Below are 27,452 nucleotides of genomic sequence, written 5' to 3'. Positions count from 1 at the left end.
GCAGACCTGCTGTCGAGCCATTCGATCCCTAGTCTGTAGCGGTGCATGGGATTCTTCCCATGTGATGTTATGTGACCTAGCAAGACCCGCCCCCTTCTCCCGACCCCCCCCCCAAACCCAGTGCTTTATACCATTAGAAAATTGCAAGGGGGGTTGTCAGTTCCTAGCTTCCCAAAAGGACCCAACTTGTTTTAGAAGGCTTCGAAAATGAACACTTTCATGTAGAGCAGGGATTCTCAAACTTCATTGCACCACGGTCCCCTTCTGACAACAAAAATTACTACACAACCCCAGGAGAGGGGACAGAGTCTGCCTGAGCCCTACTGTCCCCAGGCAGGGGGCCTGTTACTTGATCCCCCACCACCTTTTGGCTTGACAAAAAAAAAAAAAAAGACACACTGCTTGCCAGACACCTGCTGTGGGATCCACACTCTCATTCTTGAAGAGAGATCCGTTACTTATCCTACAGTAACTGGCTGGTTGAGATGTAATCTGTGTGGATCTGCTCCCCATCCCTGCTTTTCAGAATCCTCCACAGCCATGGACTTTGAATTGCAAGGACCCAAGGGAAGTTTGTGGCTATCCGACCTTTATGCCCTCAGATGGGAGCATCAGGAGAAAGTGTGTGTGCGCACCACCCTGGCAGACACTGTTATTCATAAAACTTTGATCTCAGGTACACTTACAGTGGGAGCCACACTGACTACAACATCTCAAATATTTATAGTTATTGCAGGGTAAATATCCTCTCTTCTGAGAGGTCTCAAGGTTCTGCACACCTTGATGTGACTCCAGAAAACCTGCACATACAGCACCCTGTATTTGCCAACGGTTACTTTGCAAATATCACAGGTAGTTCCTGTTTGTACCACAAATATGGATGGTGCAGATGGCTCCTGTTCTAAGTATTGAGAGAATCTGTAGCAACAATTAGCAAGTGCTGTCTTTTTTTTTTTTTTATAATGTTTGCATCTCTTGCAACTGCAAAATGACATGCACAGAAGACCACTTCCTTTATTCCCACCAGCTGGTCACTTTTGCACTGTTGACAAAATTGTCCACGAGTTAGAATCTACAGTGGCAGTATTCCTTGCTCATTCCCCTCTACTGACGTTTGAGCATGTCCCCTTTACAACCTGCCTAGTCTCCACTGACCCAGAGAACAAGTTTCCTCAGGTTGCTCTTACACCCAAAGCTTACAGGGGTCTTATATTCATGAGCTGCTCGTGCATTGAAATAATGTAGTTAAGTTTAAATCTCACATTTGTTTCCCCAGAAACCAGTGTCTCGCAGGCCAACTCCAGTGCATGGAGAAGAGTGTGAGGAGTTTCCTCTGGCAGGACGTCATGACCTTCCCGCTGAACTACAAGACCAGGCAACAGCCAGAAAGCAGGCTGAGCAGGATGATGACAACTTGTACTACAAACTAGAATTTGGAAAAGTAAGACATCTAAAATCCCAGACCTGATGTGACCAAGGCTGGGTCAGCCAGTCCTGGCATGCCTAATTCTTGTTCTAAGTCAGGGGTGGCCAACCTGTGGCTCCGGAGGCTCTTCAGAAGTTAATATGTGCTTCCTTGTATAGGCACCAACTCCAGGGCTAGAGTGGTCGGCGCCAACTTTCCAGTGTGCTGGGGGGAGCTCACTGCTCAACCCCTGGCTCTGCCACAGGCCCTGCCCCTACTCCACCCCTTCCCACGCCCTCCCCTGAGCCTGCCATGCCCTCGCACTCTCTTCCCCCCCCACCCCCCCCAGCTCCTCCAAGTGTCCTGCACGCCATGAAACAGCTGATGGGGAGGGAAGGGGAGGCGCTGATTGGCAGGGCTGCTGGTAGGTGGGAGGCAGGGGGGCTGACGTGTTACTGTGGCTGTTTGGCAATGTACATTGGTAAATTCTGGCTGCTTCTCAAGCTCAGGTTGCCCACCCCTCTTCTAAGGCTTCTGGTCTTTAAGACTGCTGTTCCGGAACAGCTACTGTCTGAGCAGTGGTGATGCCCTGCCAGATGACCTCCTAACCTGAACTTTAGGCTTCAGATGAGAGTTCAGACTTCTACTTTGACCTCTCTCTGCTGAACTTGATAGCAAAGAGTGACATTTGTAGTGGTGACTTTTTTTTATGTGGGTGTCTATTCACTCAAGTCACTAAACAGCAAGTGGCTGTTTAATTTTTTTTTATCACTGCCATTTTGGGCTGGAGTTGAACCCATGATTACTGGTGAATATTTCATGTGAATCTGGGACAGGTACTTGTGACAGCATATTTAATTACTGGAATTTTTTTTTTTCTGTTTTCAAGCAAGCAGCTGTATTTATATAAACATTTGTTTGAATTTGATACTTTATGCAAACATTTCACCCAATGGGTTGCTTATAAATTGTTTGCTCCCATTTTTGAGTATTTACTATTTGTGCCAAGAATGGTTATATTAGACATGTGATGTTCTTATTTTTGATTCATGATTAGATTATAAATATTGAAGCAAGAGGGTTTGAGCAAGTTCTGTCTGCTTCAAATATTTGCCTAAGTATTTGTGAGACTTCCACATCCTGAAAATATTATTGTAAACAAGTATTCACTGGTACACATGTTTGTTAAACTAAAAGAAAAAAAAAGTAGTGAATATAGCTAAGAATATGCACATGTAACTGAACAGTTTGCAAGTAGCTGTTTGCAGTATTTGCACACCTTTCTTGCTATGTCCCTTTACCAGCTACCAAAGTTCTCCATTCCCCCTAAATTCAGTTTTTGATCCTTAAACAGTGGTTTTGCAAGACGAATTGATGCATAAGTGGCCTTGACTTCGCAAATAAATATGCGTCAAGAATGAACTGAAAAGTATTCTTTCTGGCAGGACCCAAGTTCAGAGTTCATGTAAGAGTTAACTATCACTCGCACCCAAAGTAAAGCAGAAAGCTGCTTTCCTATAGTAATGCTCTGAGGGAGCAAAAGCAAACTCCAAGACAGACTTATCCATCCGTAATAGGTGAGTGCTCACACAAGTGCTTTGCCCCTTAGTCAGTCAGTGGTTGTGCAAACTTTAGTCACCTTCATTAACATACAAAAATACGCATTCCCAAACCTGATTCTTCAGATGGCATGCTGAAGAATCTCTTCTTCACTAGCATTCTGTGTGCCACTAATTAGACAAGTGAAGCTGAACACATTGTATCTGTGTATAGAAACTTAAGCCAAGGAATTATTCTATTTGTATTGAAAGGGCTCCTGTGGCTAAAGTGTCACACTTACAACTGGCTTTACACACACATGTCTCTGAGCCCTTACAGGGAAAAAGAACGTAAGAGAGAGGGGAGGATGGTAGTGGTTTGGCCACTGTAAGAGTGCAATGGCTTTACCTATTAAGATGTCTACAAACCTCTTAAAAGTCCTTGATCAAAAAATCCCCATCTTTCAATGTGGAAGCATGACTCTGCAAACTGTGATCTGCTTGAGTAGAAGTTTACAGGATCAGATCTTAAGTATGAATGGGGGGGAAAAAAGGGAAGTTCGTGCTAGTGATGCTACAGGGTCAAAAGTATGGTTTTGGGGGACCTTACCTGTGCATCTCCATGTTTTCAAATGTTTTGAATTTCTCATACTTTTTCACCAGGACATTCAGAATTAAGGTCTTTAATTTGTCAGTTTTGGATAACTGCAATGTTCTTGTAATTTCTGTCCTTATAATAAGTATAGAATCTCAATCTTAATGGCATCCTTAACACATTTCTGTCTGGGAATATCTAATAAAATAAGTCAGACATACCTGTGTTTAAAAAAAAAAATAAAAATCGTACTGTGCAAAAACATCCACTAATTTTCACATTAATTACATAAGAACATGAGTGGCCATACCGGCTCAGATCTATGGTCCATGTACAGTATTCTGTCTTCTGACAGTTGCTAGTGCCTGTTGCTTCAGAGGGAATGAATACAACAGAGCAATTTGTTGAGTGATCCATCCAGTGTTGTCCAGTCCCAGTTTACAGCAGTCAGATGTTTAGGAGCAACCAGAGCATGGGATTGTGTTCCTGACCATCTTGGCTAGCGCCATTGATGGACCTGTCCTCCATAAACTTATTTAATTCTTTTGGAATCCAGTTATGCTTCTCGCCTTCTCAATAATCTCTGGCAATGAGTTCCACAGGTTGAGTGTGTGTGTTTTTTGTTTTGTTTTGTTTTTTTTTTTTAAAAAGATATGTTGAGCACAGAGCTCTGTAAGGGTATTGCACAATTTCTGGGCTAAAGTGGGGAAACTTCAATTTCCAAAAATGATTATAGCCGTGAATAAAACTTCAGTTTGCTTTCAAGCTGAGGTTTCTGTCCAAAAAAACTTGAATGGCAGTGTTATAAATGCCTGATTGTAGAAATGCAGATGTTTTATGAACAATAATAGTGGCACCAATGATCTTTCCTATGTGCCATGCATAAAATTATCAGCAATGTTAATGCCCGATATTGTGTGTTTCGTATGAATGGTGTACAGATCTTGTGTACTTAGTCAAAAGGCCAGTGTTACTCCTATAAAGTTTCAATAAGCCAGAGTGTCAAAAAACTTCTGTTGAAGTGCTGAGGCCAATCATGTCTTGATCCACTGATTTTTTTTTTTCAGGTTTATAATGGATTAATGAAGGCGTCAGACCCTGCTGGCCCGTCTTCAGGTTTGAGCATTGATTGCCAAGCTCCCCTTGTACTTTGGCCTGGGATAGACAGAGAAGAAACCAAGAAACAAGTATGTCAAATAGTGTAAAGTCTTATTTTGTTCTCAGCGTCTGCATCTGAATTATACCAAGAGCAGGGCACGTTAGGAGACACTGCTATTTACTGTGAAACACCAGAAACTGGCATAATATATCAAAGCTGGTGGCATAGCTGCCAATACTGTATAATACTTATTAACACCCTTAAGGCTGTTGGTAGACTTCATACATGGAATCACTGGGGCAGTTGGAACCATAACTATGTAGTCTCGGTGGGTGAGATAATCCCTGCATGGATCCCAGCACTTAACTTAACATGTACACTGCCACAAAAGACATGCAAAACCACTGAAATGCTGCAGTCCAAGAGGAGCAGAGTGTATGCTCAGCCCATGAGGATTTCTGTTCTCTTGCCATTTGGCTTCTTTCTAGGGTCTTTCTAGTTGCGAGGGAGGATTGATATTTCTCTGTTGTTGGACCTTTACTGAGGTCCAAGTCATTGTTTATGGAACTGGCTCCTGTGCAAGTTTTTCATTCGTTTACACACAGGGCTGGCTTTAACTACAAGCAAAACTTGTTACTTTTCCATTTATGTATGTTGGAATCCAGACAAACTGCAAAGCACGCAGAGTACAGCGTTGCAAAGAAAGTACCCACCTGTAGGGGAAAAAGGTTTCTGTGGTCTGCCAAACCCAGTAGCACTGACCTGGATTTCTGCAGCAAAATTCTTACAGAACATCCATTGTAACAAAATAATTCTAATTGTACCATGCAATGAATCTGTGACCACTGTCTTTATGAAGCACCCTCAGTGTGCTTGGTATTGTACAACACACAGGATGAGCCATGCTATCTCTTAATATTTAGTAACTATTAAGTACAGACCACGTGATTGACACTGCATCAGACGCATCATGCTAGTCCATACCTTGCTGAGCTTACAGCCTAGAAGACCTAGGATGATGACAACCCCTGGCAGACCCAAAAGAGAGAATATTTTAGTAGGTGCTTCCCCCAACCCATTCCCTTTCACTGTCCACTTATTTGAATGTAATATTTCCCTCTTTCACTTGTGGGCCTTGCCATATTTTATACCTAAGCTTCAAATGATAAACAATTTGCTTTTATTCTTAAATTATTTTAACTTCTTATCAATTACTTCACAAGCACTGAACCCCCTGAGATCCAAACAATCTTTCCTTGGTGGCTTCCAAATGGTCTCTCGCCTCTGAATATCAACCCTTCTGACTTGTTCCTCCACCCATTCCTCTCTGCTTACTGCTCTCTCCCACTCAGCCTCCCATTTCCTTTCTCTTTCACACCCTAAAGCTTGATTCCTCCATTGCAAGCCTGCCAGTATCTTGCACATCATTATTTCTAGCTTCATGATCACCCAAAAGTTCAGTCATCTCAACTCTTAGCAGAGGGTCTACATGGGAGGAAAATCCTATATAAACTGTGAAAATAGCAGTGCATCAAATACCTAGAAACCAGTTCTTTTAGGTACATGGAACAGTTCTCCACCAAAGAAGCATTGACTTGCATTTCTATGCCATGTGCAACATTTGATGTATGCTCAGCAGACCTCTGTTCTGAAGCTATTTCTAGACTCTGTATAGGGTTTCTTTCCCATGTGAAAGATGAACTAGTTCAACCTGAAGTTATGGGCTTGATCACTGGGTGAAATTCTATGGCCTGTGTTATGCCAGAGATCAGACTAGATTATCTTAATGGTCCAATCTGGCCTTAAAACTTATGAATCTGCATGGGATGTGAGCTTAGCTAGAAGCTTTCTCCACTCTTAGTACATCCATGGGTTTTTTCTTCCCTTTGAATTCTATGGATGGGGCTGAAGCCTTTACAGCAAAGACTTCCCTTTATATAGCAACACATACGGGGCTTGTCTCCCCTGTGAAACCACTGATCCTAATAAGGCTCCAGCTGTTGCTGGTGTTGATGGCATGGCTTTTTCACATGGCCTGTGGTTGATCAGACAAAGGGCTAATCTTAAAACCGTGTGGTCTCTTATTTTGAATAGAAAATGTGAAAGGGTTGAAGGAAAAAATGTCCCTAGCCCCTCCTCTCTCCTTGGCTGGGTAATGTAAATCTTCCACACACCTGGTTCTGGCTTCTCACTACAGGCCCTCCTTTATGCTAGATGTCCCTTCTTTCAGAGATTCAACAACAGAAGTTGTCTAGGTTGATTTTCGCACTCTGGCACTTCGAGTGCAGAACGTGGGGGCCTGCAAGGACTTTAAAAAATTAATACTTGCCACTCCAGGCTTGTATTAAACTCCCAAGGTTACAGCTTTTCTTTGACCTTGGATTGGTAGATGCTGCCACCACCCAAGTGCAAAACCCCTTTGAGAACTCAAGAAGGCGCACTGGGGAATTTCTTCCTGTGGGGTGTACCCTCAAGCCCTTTCACACACCCCCTCCGGGGAAGAGGTGAGAGAGAAGAAAGGGAAATCCACTGTTGCCACCAGCTAATTAAACATGTGCATAAACCTCTTAGGACACACAAATCCAATCCTATTCTTAAAAAGGTAAATTTTTATTAAAAACAAAAAGAAAATACATCTGGAAACTCGGGCTATTGCTAGATTTAAAAAACAAAAGAAAAAACCCTTCCGAGGATTAAACATCAAGAATAACCTTCTTGAGGTCCAGTTTAAAGGTACAAGCAAAACAAAAGCATTTGGGGTTAGCACAAAGGAGTCTACAAGCCATAAAGAAATAAAAAAAGAGATAAACCTGATCGTGTCTTCCTAGACACTTCCTGATCTACTTACATATCTGGGGGGTTTCAAATGAGTAGTTTCTAGATATGATTGATTCAAATGATTTTTCAGATCTGGCCCAAAGCTTCTTACAGCATAGTTGCTGCCCTCATAGAATCTCAGGGTGGGAAGGGACCTCAGGAGGTCATCTAGTCCAACCCCCTGCTCAAAGCAGGACCAATCCCCAATTTTTGCCCCAGATCCCTAAATGGCCCCCTCAAAGATTGAGCTCACAACCCTGGGTTTAGTAGGCCAATGCTCAAACCACTGAGCTATCCCTCCCTCCAATAGAATATCAGGTTTGGAAGGGACCTCAGGAGGTCATCTAGTTCAACCCCCTGCTCAAAGCAGGACCAATCCCCAATGCCCTGTTCCCTCTCTCCGAGGAACAACCACAGACAGACAAAGGGGAAGTTTTTTCCCAATTTTAAAAAGTTCTAGCCTTCCCATTGTCTCTTTTGGTCAGGTGCCCCCTCCCTTTTACCTATGCAGGGAGACTTTTTAACCCTTTACAGGTAAAGCAAGTAGAGAACAACTACTAAGAGGGATTTTATAGCTGGCTGGCTGGGTGTCCATAAAAGAGAGCTACCCCCCATCCTTTCATTTTCACAGAAGTCTTGGGGATGGAGGAAGAACTATGAGTGCACGTGGTCGGGTAGATGAATGTTGTCTTGGGAGACCCACTGTGGGTCAATCAGGAGTATAGAGGTTCTCAAACTGTGGCCTATGGCTCACTTGCTGGTGGTTGTCAATGAGCTGGCTGGTCACATGGTGCTTCCTCTACCTCACTGCAGCTATAAAATAACACTGAAAGAAGGCAAAACTTAAAGGTGACCGGGAAAAATGGAATTTCCATCCTGTGGGAAAGTCTGACACTTCAAAATTTCATTTCATTTCCAATCAGGATGAGAAGTCAAAATTTACCATGGAACAAAAATTCTGAAATACTTTATTGAAATGATTTGTTTCTGTGATATCCAAACATTGAAAAACTTTTAAATTTAATATAGTTAATTTTTTAAAAAGTTGAAACAAAACAAGAAAATTGGAACAAAGCCCTCCATTTCCATTCAGATAAACTTTTCTATCAGTTGGCACGTTCCAGTGAAAGCTTTTTGATTTCAATGAAACACCATTTTCTGATTGGGCGTGGGGGGAAGGGGACTCTTCTATTGGCCAGCTCCAGTAAAAATACCTTACAACATAAGCAATATGAGATGATATTGCTAATAAGATCTCACACTGCCAAAAAGTTTAAGAACCCCTGCAGTAGAAGATGTTGGTACCAAGATCATAGTTCTGCAAGGTAGCTGGAGAGAAGAGGAGCAAAGTAACAGTAACAGCTTTCTTCCTACCTTTCGTTCAGTTGTGGAACACGTGCAGTGAAACATTTTAATTCTCCCTTAAGGAGAAAGCAGAAACTCGTAGGCAGGGAGCACAAGATTACTGACAAGACATCTGTTTTCTATCATCAGAAGGACCATCTGCAGCAGCTGGAGACAGGTAAACTCTGTGGTGGATTTCACAGGGTCTTCCTTTTTGGGTTTTTATGCAGTGTGATATTTGACGAGACTTCTCAGCTCAAAACTTAATCCTTCCTCCTTTAATTCTTACAGTATAACGTGCACAGTGTGAGTTCTTGCAGTGCCACTTCCAGGTCCTGCTGTATATTGCACCAAGACACCTTCCTCTTAAGACTATGTCGTCTTTCCTGCAGCGTCAAAATCAGTACCTGAGATACAGACGTCTCTTCATGGATATTGAGAGAGAACAAGTAAAGGAACAGCAAAGGCAGAAAGAGCATCAGAAGAAAATTGCAAAGTAGGTATCTGCTAATAATCATGAATTTCTTTATAGGTTAGGGGTGGCTAATCTGAGCCTAAGAAGGAGCCAGAATGTACCAATGTACATTGCCAAAGAGCCACACCATCAGCCCCCGCTCCCAGCATCTCCCACCCAGCGGCAGCCCCGCCGGTCAGTGCCTCCCCCTCCCTCCCTGCACCTCCCGATCAGCTGTTTTGTGGCATGCAGGAGGCTCTGGGGGTGAGGGGGAGGAGTGAGGGCACGGCAGGCTCAGGGGAAGGGGTGGAGTGGGGGCAGGGCCTGTGGCAGAGCCAGAGGTTGAGCAGTGAGCACCCCCAGCACACTGGAAAGTTGGCGCCTGTAATTCCAGCCCTGGAGTCGGTTCCTATACAAGGAGCCACATATTAACTTCTGAAGATCCACATGTGGCTCCGGAGCTGCAGGATGGCCACCCCTGTTATAGATGTTGCCTTTGATGTACAGTCAACTGAAAGAAAGTTGTCGTAAATTTCACAGATTTTAAGGCCTGAAGGGACAATTGTGATAATCTAGTCTGACTTTCTTGATTTTTCCAGGCCATAGAATTTCAGAGTAACTTCTGCATCAGGGCCAATAACTTGTGGCTTTACTAGCATGGAAGCTTTTTAAAAGACATCTGATCTTGATTTAAAGACTTCAAGTTTTAGCAAATCCTCTACTTGCCTTGATAAGTTGTTCCAATGGTTATTTACTCTCACTGTGAAAAGTTTGCACTCCTATTTCCAGTTTGAATTTGTCTAGTTTCAATTTCAAGCCACTGGAGCATGTGGTGATTTTTGTCTGCTACGTTTAATGAGCTCTCTACTATTAGCTTCTCCCTGCGTGGATACTTACAGGGTATGTCTGCACTGCAGTGATGTAGCTGTTAGAGTACATAAGCGGTGTCTTGGTTGGGCTACTGCAGCCCAAGCTGCCTGGGCTTCGCTACTACTAGCTAGCTAGATGAAAGCTAGCTTGGCTATGTCCTCAAGAGCTTTGATTGCAATGTAGATAGACCCATAGACTGTGATCCATGTCAACTCTTAACATTCTGTTTGATAAACTAAATAGTTTCTGTAAAGAGAGATTTTCCAAGTTAGTCTTTAAGGTGCCACTGGACTCCTTGTTGTTTTTGTGGATACAGACTAACACGGCTACCCACTGATACTTGACATTGAAACATGTTGATTTGCAATTAAATATAGTCTTTACTCTAAATGTGGTGGTTTTTTTATTCACCAGGAGGCTACGCAATATTAATACATTCATTTAAGCAATTATCTTACACTTATTCAGGTTCTCAATTATTGCTTTTTTATGATGTTAGAAATGTATTGTTCACCACTTTCTTACTACATGACTTTTTTTTTCTTATGATTTGTCATGCTCTGTTTGGGAATTCAAATAAATAAGCAAAAAAGGTATTTTAATATGTTTTTATTAATTAAATAAAACTACCTAAGATATGCTGGATACATAAGAAGAAAATTCTAATGTTTATCAAAATGTTTTGCATTTAAAACTAAGTATTATGTGTAGTTAGTGAATTGAACTGAACTAATTGCTTCTGGTCACCACTGTCCTTGAAGATTTTAGAACTAATAGAGCTCATATCCTCTCACACCTAGTTTTTATTTATAGGTTGGAAGAGGAAAACAAACTTTCCTGCATCTTCCAACTCCCAGGTGGCTTCTTAAATGTGAATGAACTAGTCATTATTTCAAACTGAAATGAAAATATTCTCTCTGCATCTGCAGATGAGGTTACTGCTGTCAAAAGCTGGTTTAGCACTCCTGCAAACTCTGCTTCCAGATGCTTAGTCAGTGACTTCCACTACTTCAATAATCTGACTTTCTTTAAAACTTTGGTAGCAAATGAGCACTGCTTACTATTGCTTTAATTCAGCTTAAATCATTTTATTACATTATAGTACATTTAGGCCTTAATGTAAGTTGTAGTAATTTCTTATTTTTTAAAGTAACTTTTTCATTTAAATAAGCTATTTTTTTAAATCCATTTTTATTCACCCTGCCTTGGGCACATCTCCAAATCTAGTACAGTGACTGCCAGGGCTAAAGGGTTCTTTAAAGATGGGGATTGGCAGTAATTGTAAGGAGGAGGGACCAACTACACCGTGCTGTTTAGGTGCTGCTTGTAATGATTAGAACTGGGAGCACTGGCTGTTGGGAGTCTGAAAGGACAGGAAACAGGAAGGGGTGGGGGGAAGTTGAGGAGGCTGAGTGAGAGCTACCGAGGGTGCAGCAGCAGCTTGGTAAAGAGGTTTCCACTTGAAAAATAAAGTCCTGTTGAAGTTTTAGTACCTTGCCTGTTTGCTACAACATGCACAACCAAAAGTGTTAAGTCTACTTGTATAGTTAACTTATCTGCTATTTAATTGCCACGCTCTGTATAAGCTGGGCAGTTGTTTCATTTGCTAGAATGTGGATTTTTCTAGCTACAGTTTTAGATAGACTGTTTGCATAGAAGGTTTTGCAGTGGCAGGGGAAACTTTGCTGGGTTCCTAAGAAGACTTGGTGGGAGAGATGGTTTGAGGTGACAATAGTTATGATTTGGACAGTTGCACTATAGATAAAATCCTCATGTTATGCATTGAGAACAAGCTTCCATGTTCAGAAATTATTGGGTGAGGTTTTCTGGCCTGTATTATGCAGGAGGCCAGACTAGATGATCATAATGGTCCCTTCTGGTCTTTAACCTATGAATTTGTACAGTATAATAAAATATTCCTTGGCTTCCATCCCTAGGTTTGATAAGTGACTGTAAACGTGCATTGTGGGGCTCCATTTTAATTTCAGTTGCTAACTTCCTGATCAAATGTGTTGCGTCTACGAGAAGAAAGATGTTTTTTGTTAAGTGCCTATCCTGCAAACTAGCCTTGGGAGGTGAAAGTTACATAATCATTAAATACAAATTTAAATAAAAAGTAAAATAAATTTAAATTAAATCATTAAATAAAAATTATGCCAGCCAAACTGTCCCCAGTACACCTGTCCAGTTCTAGTGTCTGAAATGGGCTTGTGTAGGTGTAACAAACTGATTCCATTGGTGCTGCACAAGTATCTTGAAGGTCAGAATCTGGCTTCCAATTGGCTCTGGGCTGTCAATTTCATTGAAAGAGAAGAAACAGGATGCAGTTCACTTGACCATAGCTGGGTTGATTCTGCGGCGCTAACTGGAGTGAAGTAGTAAGTCGTTTGTCTTCAAAGTCAGCAAGTCTGGCTCTGGATACCAACAGGGAGCAGACATGTTAAAGAATGTTATTTTTACATTGTCGCTTTTCAGAGTAGAACTGCACCTTTTAAAGAAACATTTCTTTGGTGGTTACATTTCCTTAAATAAAATGTGGCGATGAAAGAGTCTTTAGTACAGAACCAGTTTTGCCCCAGGAATGAACGCCAAGAGGCTGCTGTGTATGTTGAGACCATCTGAAGGATGTTCTTGTTTCAGGTTGATGCAGTCTTATGAGAGTTGACTGAATTTACTAGCTGCCCAGCCTTTCTATATATGGAAGCGAACTGTTCCTATAGTCACTTGATGTAAAGCTAAGATGTCCTTGCTCTGAGATTTATAGCAGGACAGTTATGACGTACTTAAGTCTGTATTAGCAAGTCATTGTGAAGACATCTTAGGGCATTATAACTTGACTAGAGAAGCTTTGGCTTAGGCACTCTCCTCCTTGGTGTGTGGGTTTGTTTGTTTTTTTTGTGGGGGGGGAGGGGGAAGGGGTCTGTCGGGCCAACACTCTTTATTTAATTTCTGGTACTCTTCCAATCCGAGTTCAGCCCAGCTTTGATTTCAGATTGAATTTTGGCAGTGATTTGTTAGAATATGTTGTTGCATTTGGTATTCATTGAAAAGAATAACATGGTAGATATCTCTGTTTAAAGTCCATTTCTGCCTATGGTAATAACTAGTTCCAGGGAATGTCCTTAACATTTTTAGTACACGCTTATAGTTATTTACACAATAACCCAGATTCCACAGCAAGGTATTAAACACCACGTAGATGTGAAGAGCTTTATTGTAAAAACCAAAAAGTAAATATAAAGAATGTTCTGGTCCATTTAAGCACCAAGCACAGCATGGCATACCTCAGCCAGAGTCAGGGCCCTCCTGGGGTGGAGGGCAAAGGTGGCTGTAAAATACCTTTGTGCTCTCTGTTGTCTGGCATACATTAGAGCTGTGTGTCCTGTGGTGCAGCCCAGAATGTCCATCACACTTGTACTAAAGTCTTGACCCTAGCTTTGTCCTCAGCATGTCCCCTAGGATGGTGATTGCATGGATGCAGTCTGCCCCATGTATTCGCTGGAGCAAGTTGCTCCCCAGCCAACTCCCACGCAAAGCTCTAACACTTAGCTCCCATCAACTGAGTTCCAGAGAGGAAGAGAATCCCACCCTCCATTCCCACCTCAGCCCTCTCACTAACATTCCTTTCTCTCACTCTTGTTGCCAGTCTTTGCCCCAAACTCCAGACAGCACATACTTTTTTTGGGTTTTTTTTAAAGTCCACTACAATTTAACAAAGATTAATTCCCCAGAGCTGGTCAGCCCAACACTTGCATTGAAGACAAGCAGCTTTGAGCCTTTCTGTATCCCTTCCCCATCAGCCTTTGCATGGAGTCTCTACACCAAATTTCTCCCTAGATTCAGGCTTCCTTCGCTCTTCCTGCTCTGAGAATGCAACGGGGAAAGAAAGGGAAGCCCAGATCACAGCTACAGCCCTCTGCTTTGGCTGATGGAGTCCTGTCCTCCGCCTGGAGTGGTGGGAGGAGTGAAGATCACCCCCAGTGCTTGGGGAGGAAACCCACTTACCAGGGCCCTTTGAAACCTGCAGTGAGCTGACTGGGACCGGGAAGCAGAATTGCTGGTTCCTGCCCTTTGGGCGGCTGCTCCTTTAAGAGAATGAAGCAGCAGTGGCATAGGCATTGCTGCTACTTTCCAAGGTGGAGAAGAGGAGCTGGAGTGCAGAGCGGCCCAGGAGCCTCCTGACAAGGAAAGTAGCCATACTCGCAGGTTGGGGGATTCCTATCCTGAGAAGCAGGGACTCTGACAAAGGCTTGATGGATATGGTGGGTAACTTGAACAGGACATCCGAGTGTGATCCTGTGGCCCTATGGGCTAGTATGACCTCTGGATGCATATACAGGGGAATCTCAAGTAGGTCTAAAGAGGTTATATTACTGCTACATTTGGGACTGGTTCGTCTGCTGCTGGAATATGGTATCCAGTTCTGGTGTCCACAATTGGGGAACAATGTTGATAGATTGAAGAGGTTCAGAGAAGACCCACGAGAAAGATTAAATGAATGGAACAGTTGCTTTGATGTGATAGCTTGAATTCCTTGAGGTTAACAAAGAAAAGGTTAAGGGGCGACTTGATCAATCTTTATGTACTGATATGGGAAACAAATATTTGGCTCTTAAGTCCAGCAAACAAAGATAACAAAATCCAAAGGGTGGAAATTAAAGCTAGACAAATCCAGACTGGAAATAAGGCGTACCTTTTTACAGTGAAGATAATTAACCACTGGAACAATTTACCAAGTGTTGCGGTAGAATCTGTCACTGATCATTTTTAAATTGAGGTTAGATGCTTTCAGCTGAAGTTCAAACAGGAATCCTTTCTGGGCAGTTCTCTGGCCTGTGCTGTACACAAGATCAGACTAGATGATCACAGTGGTCCCTTCTGGCCTCACAAACTGACTATTGGAACTGTGTGTAAATCCTCCAAGCCAGAAGCAAGCCTGGGGGTGGAGGGGGCAGAGCTCTCTGGAGAGAATAAATGTGAGACAGAAAACATGGGGAGGTGGGGTGGGGTGGGCGTGAACAAAAGACAACGGTGGGAAAACAGGAAAAGCTATAAAGGGATGGAGGAAAGGAGAAGGGGCACACAAGGCACAAAACTCTCCAGTGAGGAAACCAGGAGGGAAAATTAGCTTTGACAGATTGCAGGGAACAGTTATGTTATGTTTAAAGTTTATCACATAGAACGCTGATGATGCATTTAAACACGGTGCAGAATTGTTTTACTCTGCAGAAAGCAGCAGAATCCAAATCCTTGCTGTAGATCCAATGCTTCTAGAAAGAGGGTATTGTCAGTATTTTACAGTTGTGGGGGGGAAAGCGGGTATGTGACATACCCTAGGTCCCACAGGCAGCAGAAAACAGAACCCAGTGCTCATGACTTAGTCCTGTCCTCTGACCATGGGACCCTCTTCCTTCTCTCTGAAAGATCCAATTAAACAGCACTTCTATCCACAGAATTAAGAGTGAGAAGGAGTACCAGCGTCGTGCAGAGGAGCAGAGGATCCAGGAGATGGCCTACCAGCAAGACACCTGTTCTGGGGAGAAAGCATGTGAAATACTGGCTCAGCTCAGACTGGAGGAGAGAAGAGTGAGGAAAAGTAAGGAAAAGCAACAGAGAAATAAGGAATACGTGAGGTGAGCTGGTGAATGATTGAGGGTTTCTTCCTCTTGTTCTCAAAATCCTGGATTTGCCAGTGGGATTAATGAAGGCAATGGTACCATCCTGTCACAGGGAAACTGTTTTATTTTTGCAGATACATGGAAGCTTTAAGAGCTCAGATGAGGGAGAAGATAAAACTGTATAACATTGACTTGCCTCCATTATGCTGCTGCGGCTCTGATTTCTGGGACTCTCATCCTGACACCTGTGCCAACAACTGCATGTTCTACAAAAACCACAAAGGTATGAGCTCTTGCTTCATAGTAAGGAATCGGTGTAGACCCAGTAACTGAGATCAGATGTCTGAGTCCTGCCATACCGGCAAATGTAAAGCCTGGCTAGGAGTTCCCATAGTTTCATGGCACCATTTCCATGAACGTACTCTAATGTGGGCTCTGCACTTATGTATGTGTGCACACATCCGCCATGCACTCTCGGGAATATAGACCACTGGGTTCGTATTTCATTTGATAGCCTTAGTGGTCTGTTGAACTAGATTTTTCTTGTAGCACAGATATTTTGTAACTTTTTTATACAGCTGTTAAAGGGAGCTTGCTAAGCACCAGCTGCTGCTCTCACTAATGCAAAGTCAAGGGGGAGTCCAAATCCGGGAACTAGAAAAGCCTGCAGACACTCGACACCCATTTGTAACCCTTGCTTTGGAGAAACTGCAAGTGTCACACCGAGAGCTGGGTTGGCAGCTTTTCAGGGGTGCACCGGTTTCTGTTTGAATTAATAATGAAATTATATTCGAAAGAACTGATGGGGACACATTGTGGGAGGAAAAATACTGCAAAGCAACTATGTAAATGGTACAGAAAATGCCTGGCTCTTGGAAAACCTGCTCTCCACTTTAATGCCAAGGTCTTTATTGGAAGGTGGATGGGAGGGAGATGTTATCAATCACTGGTAAGAAAGCAGTCCTGTGGTTTAAATTATTCTGCAGAACAATTAGAGTATTTGGTTGTACAGACATTTGGAGCAATCTTCATAAACTGCTTTCAAAAATACAAAGTCATCAGACGTAAATGGGAAATGCAACAGTTTGTTTAAAAAAAAAAAAAAAAATACACAGGCCTAAAGTCAGTAATGGCTCATGTGGGCATTAGGCTTACCAGTTAACCAACATTAACTATTAAGCCTGGCAGCCCTGCTCTGGCTGGGAGGTACCCCTGCTGCGCTGGCCAGAGCTGCCATGTCAGGCTGATGGGGCCCCAGCACTACCTCCAGTTAACTGGTTATAATTTTAATCGTTTAATCGATTAACTTTTTAACCGATATTTACATCCCTAGCCCAGACATGTACGTATGTTGTAGAATGCCAGCTACTTAAAAATCTCCTTCTCCAGCACTTACCTTCTGGTTCCTAGGTTCAAGGTTCTTTATTCGCCCTGTACCCACTAATACATCTCAGACACCTGCAATGGTGTTGGGAGCATTTCCCTACCCTGTTTCAAGTGCTGCTTGTGGCCTACAGAAAGGGCCCTGAATATCTGAGCTGACTGGTGAGTGAGTGGGGAACTGCTGTTCAAACTCTTTACACTTTAAATGCTTGTGTGCAGAATACATGCAAGGCTCTCTTATGGAGTCGGGATCTTTCATATAGAGTCTCCCATTTGGTGCCCAATCCTGCCCTTGCTCATACTGTGTCTCCAGTTCCCCTAGTGTCAGCTTCCCTTGTGGTAATCTGCTAAACAGCTACACTGCACCCACAGCCATGCAGAAGCTTATCTTGCTCAGTTATGCAGCAACAGGAGCACATGACTGCTAGGTACCCGTAGATCCTAGGAATTTCCCCCTTCAGAGATGAGGCCCTTGGGAAAATCTCTCTCTTTGTCAAGAGGCACAACTGCATTTTTTGCTTAATTCCCAAGTTAGCAAATGACTCCAGAAGTAAGCCCCAGGGCTCTGTTGGAAAGCTGGCTCAGGCTATAGTCACTTAGCACTCTTTGATTTTTCAGCTTATGCTCGAGCATTGCAATCGGTCATCTCGTCATGTGACATTTCGGATGGGAATTCAACCTCACGACTTGCAATCCATAACTTAGCTTCAGTACATGCACCTTCTGTGAAGAATCCATGAAAGGTTGCCTTGGAATCAGCTTTTACAAATGTTCAGCAGACAGTTGGCCTGTGCACAGAGTAGATGATTGTTCCCAGGAGCAGTTTTCTGTCCCAGAGCAGACACACTCTTCTTCATTCATTAGCCTTTAGAGAGACAGTAGGTTTGTTTTGACTAATATTCACATTCAGGGTTAAATTGTACCTCTGACTCCTTTCATCATGCATAATCCATATACACTATGGAAGGTGAGTACTCCAAAAGCCCAGAATTATCCACTGATCAGTAACGCAGGGATCTAATGTAAAGGGATTACCATGGGATGGTTAAAATAGATGAGGGATTTTTGTTTGCTTGAAGCATAAATTCAAATTTCTGTCTATTCAACTGCTGAATAAACCCTTCCAAGTTCAAAGCATCTGTGCAGGATTCTTCTGTGGCTGTAGTTGTGCATGCTTTCATGTTGTACAAGTCTCTAAAATGGGGAGTCTGGCTGTGATTGAGTTTCCCTCCCCTCCCTCCCTCCCTGCTCCACCGTCTCAACAATCGACATTCTGTTAGTGTGTCTGCCCAGAAGGCTTTTTTGCAGCTTTTCATTTATAAAACGAACTGTTCAGAAAAGAGATACAAATCTGCAACATCTTCAGCTTTTGCCCCATGAGGAGAAAAACTTTAAGGCTTCTCCAACTGAAGTCCAAAGAGAAGGAGGCGGTAAGATGTTTAAAGCAAAACACCCAATTTTCTTGTGTTGTCAATCCCATATTCTCCTTTCTGCAGGGTACAGAGCACTGAGTTTTTTTCTCTTGTTGGGTCCTGGCAATTAAGAGGTCCCAGGCTGCGTATCCAAGTGTATACTGTGCATTCTCATTCTGCTGTTTGCAAATGGCTCCGTCAAGTATCAGAATATTCGTGTACTCAACCCTGTGTGCTGCATCCTCTCCTTGGATTTAGTCAGTTTAGCCCTCTTCCTATAGGGATATGTTGCAGGCTGGTAGTGTTTGCTTGAAAGATGCCGGACTTCTAGGGAAGGTTAGGGGGTGTCTGCTGACTCACTGGGGCACTTGCCTTGTTCTCTGGCACTTTAGAGAGGCCGTAGACTTGGTCAGGAGGGAGGAAGCTGGGTGGAGGGCGATTTGAGCGGTGCTGTTCTCTGTGGTGTGTAAAGAGAATCAGCAACAGGGTGAGTTTGGATTCCACGTGCTGTGGACGCTGTATCAGAGTTCCTGTCCTGCATGCTGGCGAGGACTGGTGAAGAGTGTCCAAACTGCAGTTGGATTTCCAAGGAGGAATTTTGTTTGAGGCAGCCAGAATTCCCTCTGCGGAGTGGTCCCTCTCCCACTAGGGAGAAGCCATCACACACCTCCTCCCCCCTTTCCTTCTGGGTGGTTAGCAGATGCCATAGGAGGGAGCAGGGACTGGTCTCCCCAGGAGAATTTGACCGGCTCCTTTTGAAGAGGCACAAGGGCTGTGTGTCTCTCTGTGCCCTCCTCTGGGTCCCTCCCATACCTCCACAGGGCCACACATTAAATGCCCCATGGGCATTCTGCCACATACCAGGACTCTGCTGTCTATAATTTCCTGCTTTATTCCATTGGCTAGCTAATCACACTCATAAGATATGTCAAGTAAATCTCTCTCTCATGATATAGTGAAACTTGCATCAATTTCCAGTTTTGCTTTGAGACCTCATCCTATTCCCTATTGACAGACTGGCTAATCCCCAATTAGCTCTTCACATGGCTGCCAAGCACTCAGTAGCTTCTCCTGTGTTGTCTAGCTGGAGGGGAGTGGGTGTAGCGAGCAGCTTGTTGTGATGAGCCTGTCTCTTCCACAGTTGGATGTACAGAATCTTAACATGCTTCCACCTACTTGGAATGTAGGTCGGTATCATTCTCCCTCTTCTACAAATGACTAAACTAAGGCAGAGCTGGGAAAAGAATCCAACTCTCCGTTGTCCTGGGCCTGTATATTAACATAAGAATGGTCATACTGGGTCAGACCAAAGGTCCATCAAGCCCAGTATCCTGTCCTCTGGCAGTGGCTAATGGCAGGTGCCCCAAAGGGAATGAACAGACTGGTTATCATCAAATGATCAGTGCCCTGTCACCCAATCCCATCTTCTGGCAAACAGAGGTTAGGGACACCATTCCTGCCCATCCTGGCTAATAGATCCATCAATGGCTATTTTTCATGAATCTATCTCACTCCCTCTTGAACACCATTATAGTATTGGCCTTCACAACGCCCTCTGGCAAGGAGTTCCAGAGGTTGACAGTGCATTGCATGAAAAAAATACTTTGTTTGTTTTTAAACCTGCTACCTATTAATTTCATTTGGTGGCCCCTTGTTCTTGTATTATGAGAAGGAGTAAATAACACTTCCTTATTTGCTTTCTCTAGACCCCTCATAATTTTATAGACCTCTATCATATCTCCCCTTAGTCGCCTCTTTTCCAAGCTGAAAAGTCCCAGTCTTATTAATCTCTCCTCATACGGAAGCTGTTCTATACCCCTAATCATTTTTGTTGCCCTTTTTTGAACCTTTTCCAATTCCAATCTATCTTTTTTGAGATGGGGCAACCACATCTGCACGTAGTATTCAAGGTGTGGGCTTTCCATGCATTTATATAGAGGCAATATATTTTCTGTCTCATTATCTATCCCTTTCTTGATGATTCCCAACATTGTTAGCTTTTTTGACTGCTGCTGCACATTGAGTGGATGATTTCAGAGAACTATCCACAATGACTACAAGATCTTTCTTGAGTGGTAACAGCTAATTTAGACCCCATCATTGTATATGTATTGTTAAGATTGTTTTCCAGTGTGTATTACTTTGTAATTATCAAGATTAGCCACAAGTCTGTCCTTCCCCATTAGTTCCTGGATTGTTTTGTTCCCTCTCTTGGTCCCAGTCTCTCTCCTGTTTTTTCTTCTTTGCTACACCTGCCTAAGACCATGCTTTTCTCCCTGCTGGCTTTGCAATAGTCTCCTCCCACAGCCCTTCCCTAAATCTCTCTGCTCCTGTCTCCTTCACACTGTGGCTGCCTCCTGCACTTGGAATGTGTTACTGCTCAGGTCCCAGGAGCAGCAGTAGTGAAATGGGAGCAGAGGTAAAGGGGGCAAGCATTGGTTGCCTGCTGAGAAGCCTTGGGAGTTGGTTCTAGTGGCCAGGAGGAGGTGCTGCAGGCAAAACAATATACACTACTTGTAGCCCTGCTTATGAGTGACCGCAGGGATGAATGTGATTATTGCTGCAGCTGAGTGACACTTAGCAGGTTTGTGTTTGGCCGGGCTGCATGAAACTGAAATCAGCTTATCAGGAAAATGAGTGGCTACACAGCACTGTGCAAATAAGACTAAGGTACAGTCTTCTGATGAAACAGGCTCTTCCACATGGTTGCTCCCTCCTAGAGTGGAAGAAAACTGAGGTCCCTGGAGTTTTTTCCAAATTTTCCACCCCTGAACCTCCCCCACCTGCTACCATCACATGGAAGAGCAGGGGATCTGATCCCTTCATCCCATAGATCCTGAGCAATCTCCTGGATGCCCAGGGTCATTGCTTCAGCTCCTGTTCTTGTCAGAATGGTTCTATTATAGTCAGGGGTTCCTCAGATAGAAGGTATGCAGGGAACCAGTACAGAGGGAGATGGGGAACTTCCCAGTTGCAGAGGGACCTATACTGACAAATTTAATAGTCTCCTACAGCAGACTATCACTGCGTGATGGGAGAGGGACAAGGGATGCTGTGGAGGCAACGATGTCCTAGCTCACCAGCTCAGCTAATCCTGATGATGTAACAAGATCTAGGAAACTGACAGACCTGTAGAGCAACCAAACTCCTTAGGTCCTGTTTGGAATATGAGTCCTAAACACATCTATGGCCCTCGCATACTTCCATATTTACTATATTAGATTCTAGCACATCACTTCAGTATCTAGGTGCTGTAGACAAAATTAAGGATCTGCATCCTGCTTAATAAGGCAAAAGCTCTCCACATATCCTTCAGTTGCCTGCTCCCCTGAGTTATTTATAGCCACCTCTGCCAGCTACCAGAGGAATCTGCCTCTTCTATATGTTGACAACATGTGCATAGCTTGTCAAGCCAACAGTCCTGTTGAATGGAGTGGACTCTGATGTCAGGGACTGCGTCCTAGGGTGTGTGTTACTCACTTACTGAAGAAGCGCCTGCACAAAGACGTGATCCTGGACTGAGTTCTAATAGCGTAAAGATTGGCTCACCCTGATCTCCAGTAGGAGGTCTGAACGGACCTGTGTATATAAACAGGTGATAGCCTTGCAGGTATCTCTGTACCTCATCCCCTGAGCTCCAAGTCAACCTCTAGAGCATGTTGCAGTAATGCTGCTCTCACTGAGGGCAAGCCTACACTACAAAATTGTCAATCTAAGTTACACCAATGTACAGCCACCGCAGTAATTAAATGACTCTTGCATGTCCACACTGCGCTCCTAGCGTCAGTGGTGTGTGCCCTCACCAGAGCGCTTGCACCAATTTAAATGTCAGCGTGGGGCATTGTGCGACGGCTTCTGAAAGTCAGCACCAGTCAGCGTAAGCAATGCAGTGTCCAAACCTGACACTACATCAACCTAAGCACTACGCCTCTCATGGAGGTGGAGTTAAGTCGGTGCAGTGGGAGAGTTACATCAGTGGGATCTACATTTTAGTGTAGGTGCTGACCGACGTTGACATAAGCTGCCTTCCATTGATCTAACACTGTAGCCTAGACTAGGCCTGAGAGCATGCCTGCACTAGGAAAATAAACTGTTTGAAACAGTGTTTGTGTAGTGAACGTTTCACGCTCTCCTTTGCACTTTGTGCAGGCATGACCACTTCTTTAAATGCTATTTAACATTTTCAGACCCTGTTTATTTTTCAGTTCAAACTGGTTTCTGAGGTCTGTGTGAGTGATGCTTACAGCATTACTGTATTTGGCTCCCAGATCTCATGCTCAGTTCAGGATAGGAGTTCTGCAGGCTCTCTCTGACTAGTTCTCATCAGCCTCCTCTGTAGCTCTTCATGCTGGTTCGTCTCCCAGGACAAGGCAGCAATGCTGTCACTCCCCAGAAGGATAAGGAGGTTTCTTAGCTAGTAACAAGAAAAGGAGGACTTGTGGCACCTTCATCGGATGAAGTGAGCCGTAGCTCACGAAAGCTCATGCTCAAATAAATTTGTTAGTCTCTAAGGTGCCGCAAGTCCTCCTTTTCTTTTTGCGAATAGACTAACACGGCTGCTCCTCTGCAACTTAGCTAGTAACGTGTACTTCAGGCAAATTCAAGGCATAGATTCCCAAACCCCTGCCTTTGGATGCTGGAAGCCTTGGAGTGATTCTGGCTGGGGGCAAGAAATGAGATGGGTCAGCGCTGGTGCTGTTTATAGGACATCAGGTCTGATTTAGTCCTCCTGAGAGTATTTGCATGGTCCTAGTGGCAACTGTTTTCCCAAGAGTTCTGACCTTGGGGCCAGGAAAACGCATGCTTCTACGAGTGGGGATCGGTGCTCTCAGCCTACCAGAACTCTAGTGACTGGGACACTAACCGCAGCTTTTCACTTGAAAAGGAGCTGCCATCTGTCCCTTCTTGTGTCTCATCAAAGGGATTGTTGAGGACATTCCAGTGAGCGAGGGGGCTGGCCAGTGTGTTATGAGGCAATGGGGTGGGATAGCTGATACTGCAGGCTTAGCTCAGGCAGCAGAATCTCGCTGATGGGAGATGATGCAGCAAAAGGAAAGAGCCCAGCATGACTCTCAGAGGCTGGAAAAACATCTCCAGCGGGTTTGAGCTGGGCAATCCCCATGGAGCTTTAGCGGGTAGATTTATGCTTCCCTAGCTCAGACAGTCAAACTTGGGCTAAAACCAGCAGAGTAGATATCGCAGCTTGAGCTAAGCACCCCGAGCTTGAAGTCAGGTGGGCTTGAGTGTCTGAGCTGCTTCCTGAACCGCAGTGACCACACTGCTGTTTTTTAGCACGCGAACTTGAGCACAGGTAGAGGGAGTCTGTCTGTCTAGCTTGCTAGTTGCTGCAGCATAGACATACCCACCAGGACCTTTGCCCAGAGTCACTTTTAGGGCAGAACGGCACTTGACGTTGTTCTGGTTTATCTTGTGGAAATCAAATAATGAAGTATTTAAAATTCGTTAAAGCAATAATAAATCTGATGACTAAACAGGCAGACTTTAAAAGTTAATAGTTAGCACAGCTGCTGAGCCAGAGTTTCCAGATGTTATATCTCCAGTGATCACAAGCATTCTGGATTGTGACCTCTCGCCAAGGCCGATAAGTGGGCGCTGTGCTTTCCTCTAGCAAACAGGAGCAGCTAACAGGGGAGTTGTGCGAGGGAGTTCTCCAGGTGAAGGAGGAGCGACTACCTGACACCTGGGGTGAGTTTGTCGCCTGTTTGTGTGCTTGCTGCTTGACTGAAGTTTACAGTGTGGTCTGTTTGTGTGGGGGGCCGCGTGCTGAGCCTAGTGGCCTGCTAGGCAAGGCTGAGAGCTTCTTAACGATGCTTTGATCCCTAAGCCCTTTAGCACCTGTTAGCCCTTCACCAGGGGGGTTAAAAAGCCTGCTCCAAAGCAACCAGAGGAGCTAGCGAACAGGAACAGCTAATGGGAGTTTTGCGAGGGAGTGTGAGAGCCCAATACACCTGATTAACCTGCAAACTTAGGCCAAGAAATATCTGCTTCCCCCCTCCCATAAGAAAAAAATTACTCCCCAAAACAATTTAAAAAGCTACAGGAGAAAAAAGCATGCAGGCAGAGTCCAGCAGCAGAGTGGGGGCTAGCCAGTTTATTGCACTCAGTGCAGCATGTACCTTGTTTGTAGGCAGGTGCCGTGTGCATTCAGTGCAAGCCCTCAGTGCATGGCCCTCAGAGACAGAGTACGAGCTCTTGAGATCAGAGTGGCTGAACTGGAGGAGCTAATGGAGACAGAAGTGCAGAGACGAGACTTTTTTGGTCCCAGCCCCAGTCTGACAGCCTGTGTGCTGTTGAGGAGGGTGAAAGTCTTGGGGAAGCAGAACATCCCACGGGAGCAGAGGGATACAATCCCATAGTTGGGACCCTCCTTCCAGATGATGTCATGGTGTCCTCTCGGGGTTTCTCTACATCTTAGTAAAGAGGAGAGGATAGAATCGTAGGACTGCAGGGGTCCTCGGGAGGTCATGAAGTCCTGTCCCCTGCACCCATAGTAGAAGTATTATCTAGACCAGTGTTTCCCAAAGTGTAGTACGCATACCCTGGTGGTACGTGAAAGGGTTTCAAGAGGTACATGGCAGAATTTTTTATTTTACTTCATCAGTTTATTTTAGCAGCAGAAAACAATTCAGTAAAATTTTATATAAGAATGGTGTACACTTGTACAGTAGAAATACACAGGTTTACATTGTAACTAATATGATAATGCGTTCAGTAACCTCTAATAGCACAGCAGAGCTGATGCAAACCACGCGTGCGTGTTACCACGGCTCGGGCAATACACTTGCCTTTGTGGCATGCACAGAAGTCATACTGACAGATAAAAGATCAAGGTGAATAACTACTCATAGTAATCTGAAGATCATAGCAAGTACATAATTTGTGTAGTAATATACAAAATTTCTTTTTGTTAAACCCATTTACAATGGATCGCTGGCTAAAAACAGGAAGTTTGAAATGTACAAAAGAAAATTATGAAGGAAATACGAATGTTAGTGATAATTATGCCAAAAAATGCAGTGATATGGCTACATCAGACAATTGTGATGACAAAATTAGTGAACCGTGTGAACCATCTGTAAGTTTATTGAACGTATCAGCTGCAAAGAAAACGAAAAAAGCCCGCAAATATGTTGAAGAATATCTTAAACTGGGATTTTCGTGGACTGGCGATGAGGTGGAGCCTGATCCACTGTGTGATTTATTACGAGATTCTCACAAATGAAAGTATGAAACCATCCAACCTAAAACGCCATTTCAATAGCAAACAAAGAATACAAGGGAAAACCTGTAGAATTCTTTGAAAATAAGCACAAAGATCTCCAAAAGTCCCAGAAAACAATTTGTAATGTGACAGGAGGTGAAAAGTTTTGGAAGCTTCATATAGTGTGGCATACTTAATTGCAAATTCCGGAGCTGCTGAAGTGATTGGTGAGACATTAGTAAAACCTGCAGCCAAAGTAATGGTGCAAGTGATGATTGGAGACAAGGCTAGCAAAGCTATAGATTGTGTCCCCCTCTCAAATAACACTGTTCATCACAGATATGGCCGAAAACGTAAAGCAGTAATTATTGTCAAGAGTACAAAAGAGTCGCTACTATGCACTGCAAGCGGATGAATCCACTGATATTGTGAATTTAGCTAATCTTTTGTGGTTTGTCAGATACGAGCTGAATAATGAAGTCCACGATGATGTTTTGTTCTGCCAACCTATGCCAACACATACAACTGGAGAAGCTATTTTTAAAGCTAGTGGTGACTTTATCAAAAACAATGACTTGGATTGGAGTCGTTGTGTTGGAATAAGCATGGATGGCGCCAGAGCCATGATTGGCTCAAAGAAAGGAGTTGTTGCACATATTCAAGCTGTTGCACCAGAAGCAAAATCGACTCATTGTTGCATTCACAGGGAAGCACTTGCAACCCAGAACATGCAGGCAGATCTAAAGCAAGCACTGGATGAAGCTGTGAAAATAATCAATTTTGTGAAAGGCCGCCCTCTGAACGCCTGGCTGTTTTCTCAGCTTTGTGATGAGATGGGCAGTGATTACACACACCTCCTATTTCATACTGAAGTGCATTGGCTTTTGTGTGGGAAAAGTTCTGAATCGCCTGTTTGGAGCTGCAAGAAGAACTGCAAGTTTTTTTTAGATGAAACCTTTAACCTGCGAGACTGTATACACGACTGGAAATGGCTATGCAAACTAGCATATATTGCAGATATATCTTTGCTCATTTAAACAACCTCAATCTATCCTTGCAAGGGAAACTCATATCCATATTCCATGTTCAAGACAAAGTGAGCGCCATGGTCGCAAAATTGAAGCTGTGGCATAAACGTCTTAGTCATCGTGAACTGGATTCCTTTCCATCTCTTCATGACTTAGTAATAAACTCGACTAACGAACTTGATAGTGATGTGTTGCAAACCATGAAGCAGCATTTGGAAAGCTTGCAGAAAGATCTTCGGAAGTATTTCCCTGAACCAGACGGTACCTTTGAATGGATAAGGAACCCTTTTATCATCGGTGTTCAAACATTGCCAAATAACCTCTCTGCTTCAGAAGAACAACAGCTCTTGGAGCTGGCTTCAGATAGCTTCCTGAAAACAAAATTTGAGCAAAATACACTGACGTCATTTTGGTTGGGGGTTAGCTCTGAATATCCAGCTCTATCAGACAAAGCTGTCAAATATCTTCTACCTTTTCCCATCTCATATTTATGTGAGATCAGATTCTCTGCACTGGTTGGCATCAAAACAAAAACCCGAAATAGTCTTATTGATGTGGAGCCCCATCTTCATCTTAAGATCACAAACATTGAGCCAGATATCCCCGCGATAGTGTCTGGTCACAAGCAGTTCTATCCCTCGCACTGATTTCAATACCGAAATAGTAA

General features: G+C 43.7%; 1 protein-coding gene across 4 annotated transcripts in view; it reads left to right on the top strand.

Annotated features, from left to right (window-relative positions):
* CCDC15 (coiled-coil domain containing 15) overlaps positions 1-24,880 on the top strand; it is a 32,003-nt gene extending 7,123 nt beyond the window's left edge. For 2 of the 4 annotated variants that reach the window (XM_077839900.1, XM_077839899.1), the window contains exons 6-11: positions 1,277-1,441; positions 4,606-4,725; positions 9,191-9,294; positions 15,576-15,755; positions 15,875-16,023; positions 17,742-18,257. In XM_077839900.1, coding sequence (XP_077696026.1) covers positions 1,277-1,441; positions 4,606-4,725; positions 9,191-9,294; positions 15,576-15,755; positions 15,875-16,023; positions 17,742-17,863 — 840 coding nt within the window. In that variant the 3' untranslated portion in view covers positions 17,864-18,257. Of the gene's footprint in view, positions 1-1,276; positions 1,442-4,605; positions 4,726-9,190; positions 9,295-15,575; positions 15,756-15,874; positions 16,024-17,150; positions 17,286-17,741; positions 18,258-24,164 lie in introns of those variants that run through there. The other 2 variants (XM_077839901.1, XM_077839903.1) reach the window with 2 other exon arrangements.
* Positions 24,881-27,452: the final 2,572 nt, after the last annotated feature.

This window comes from Eretmochelys imbricata, chromosome 22 (genome assembly GCF_965152235.1).
Source record: "Eretmochelys imbricata isolate rEreImb1 chromosome 22, rEreImb1.hap1, whole genome shotgun sequence".
In the NCBI taxonomy this organism is placed as follows: Eukaryota; Metazoa; Chordata; order Testudines; family Cheloniidae; genus Eretmochelys; species Eretmochelys imbricata.
This window is presented reverse-complemented; position numbering and strand designations above follow the sequence as displayed.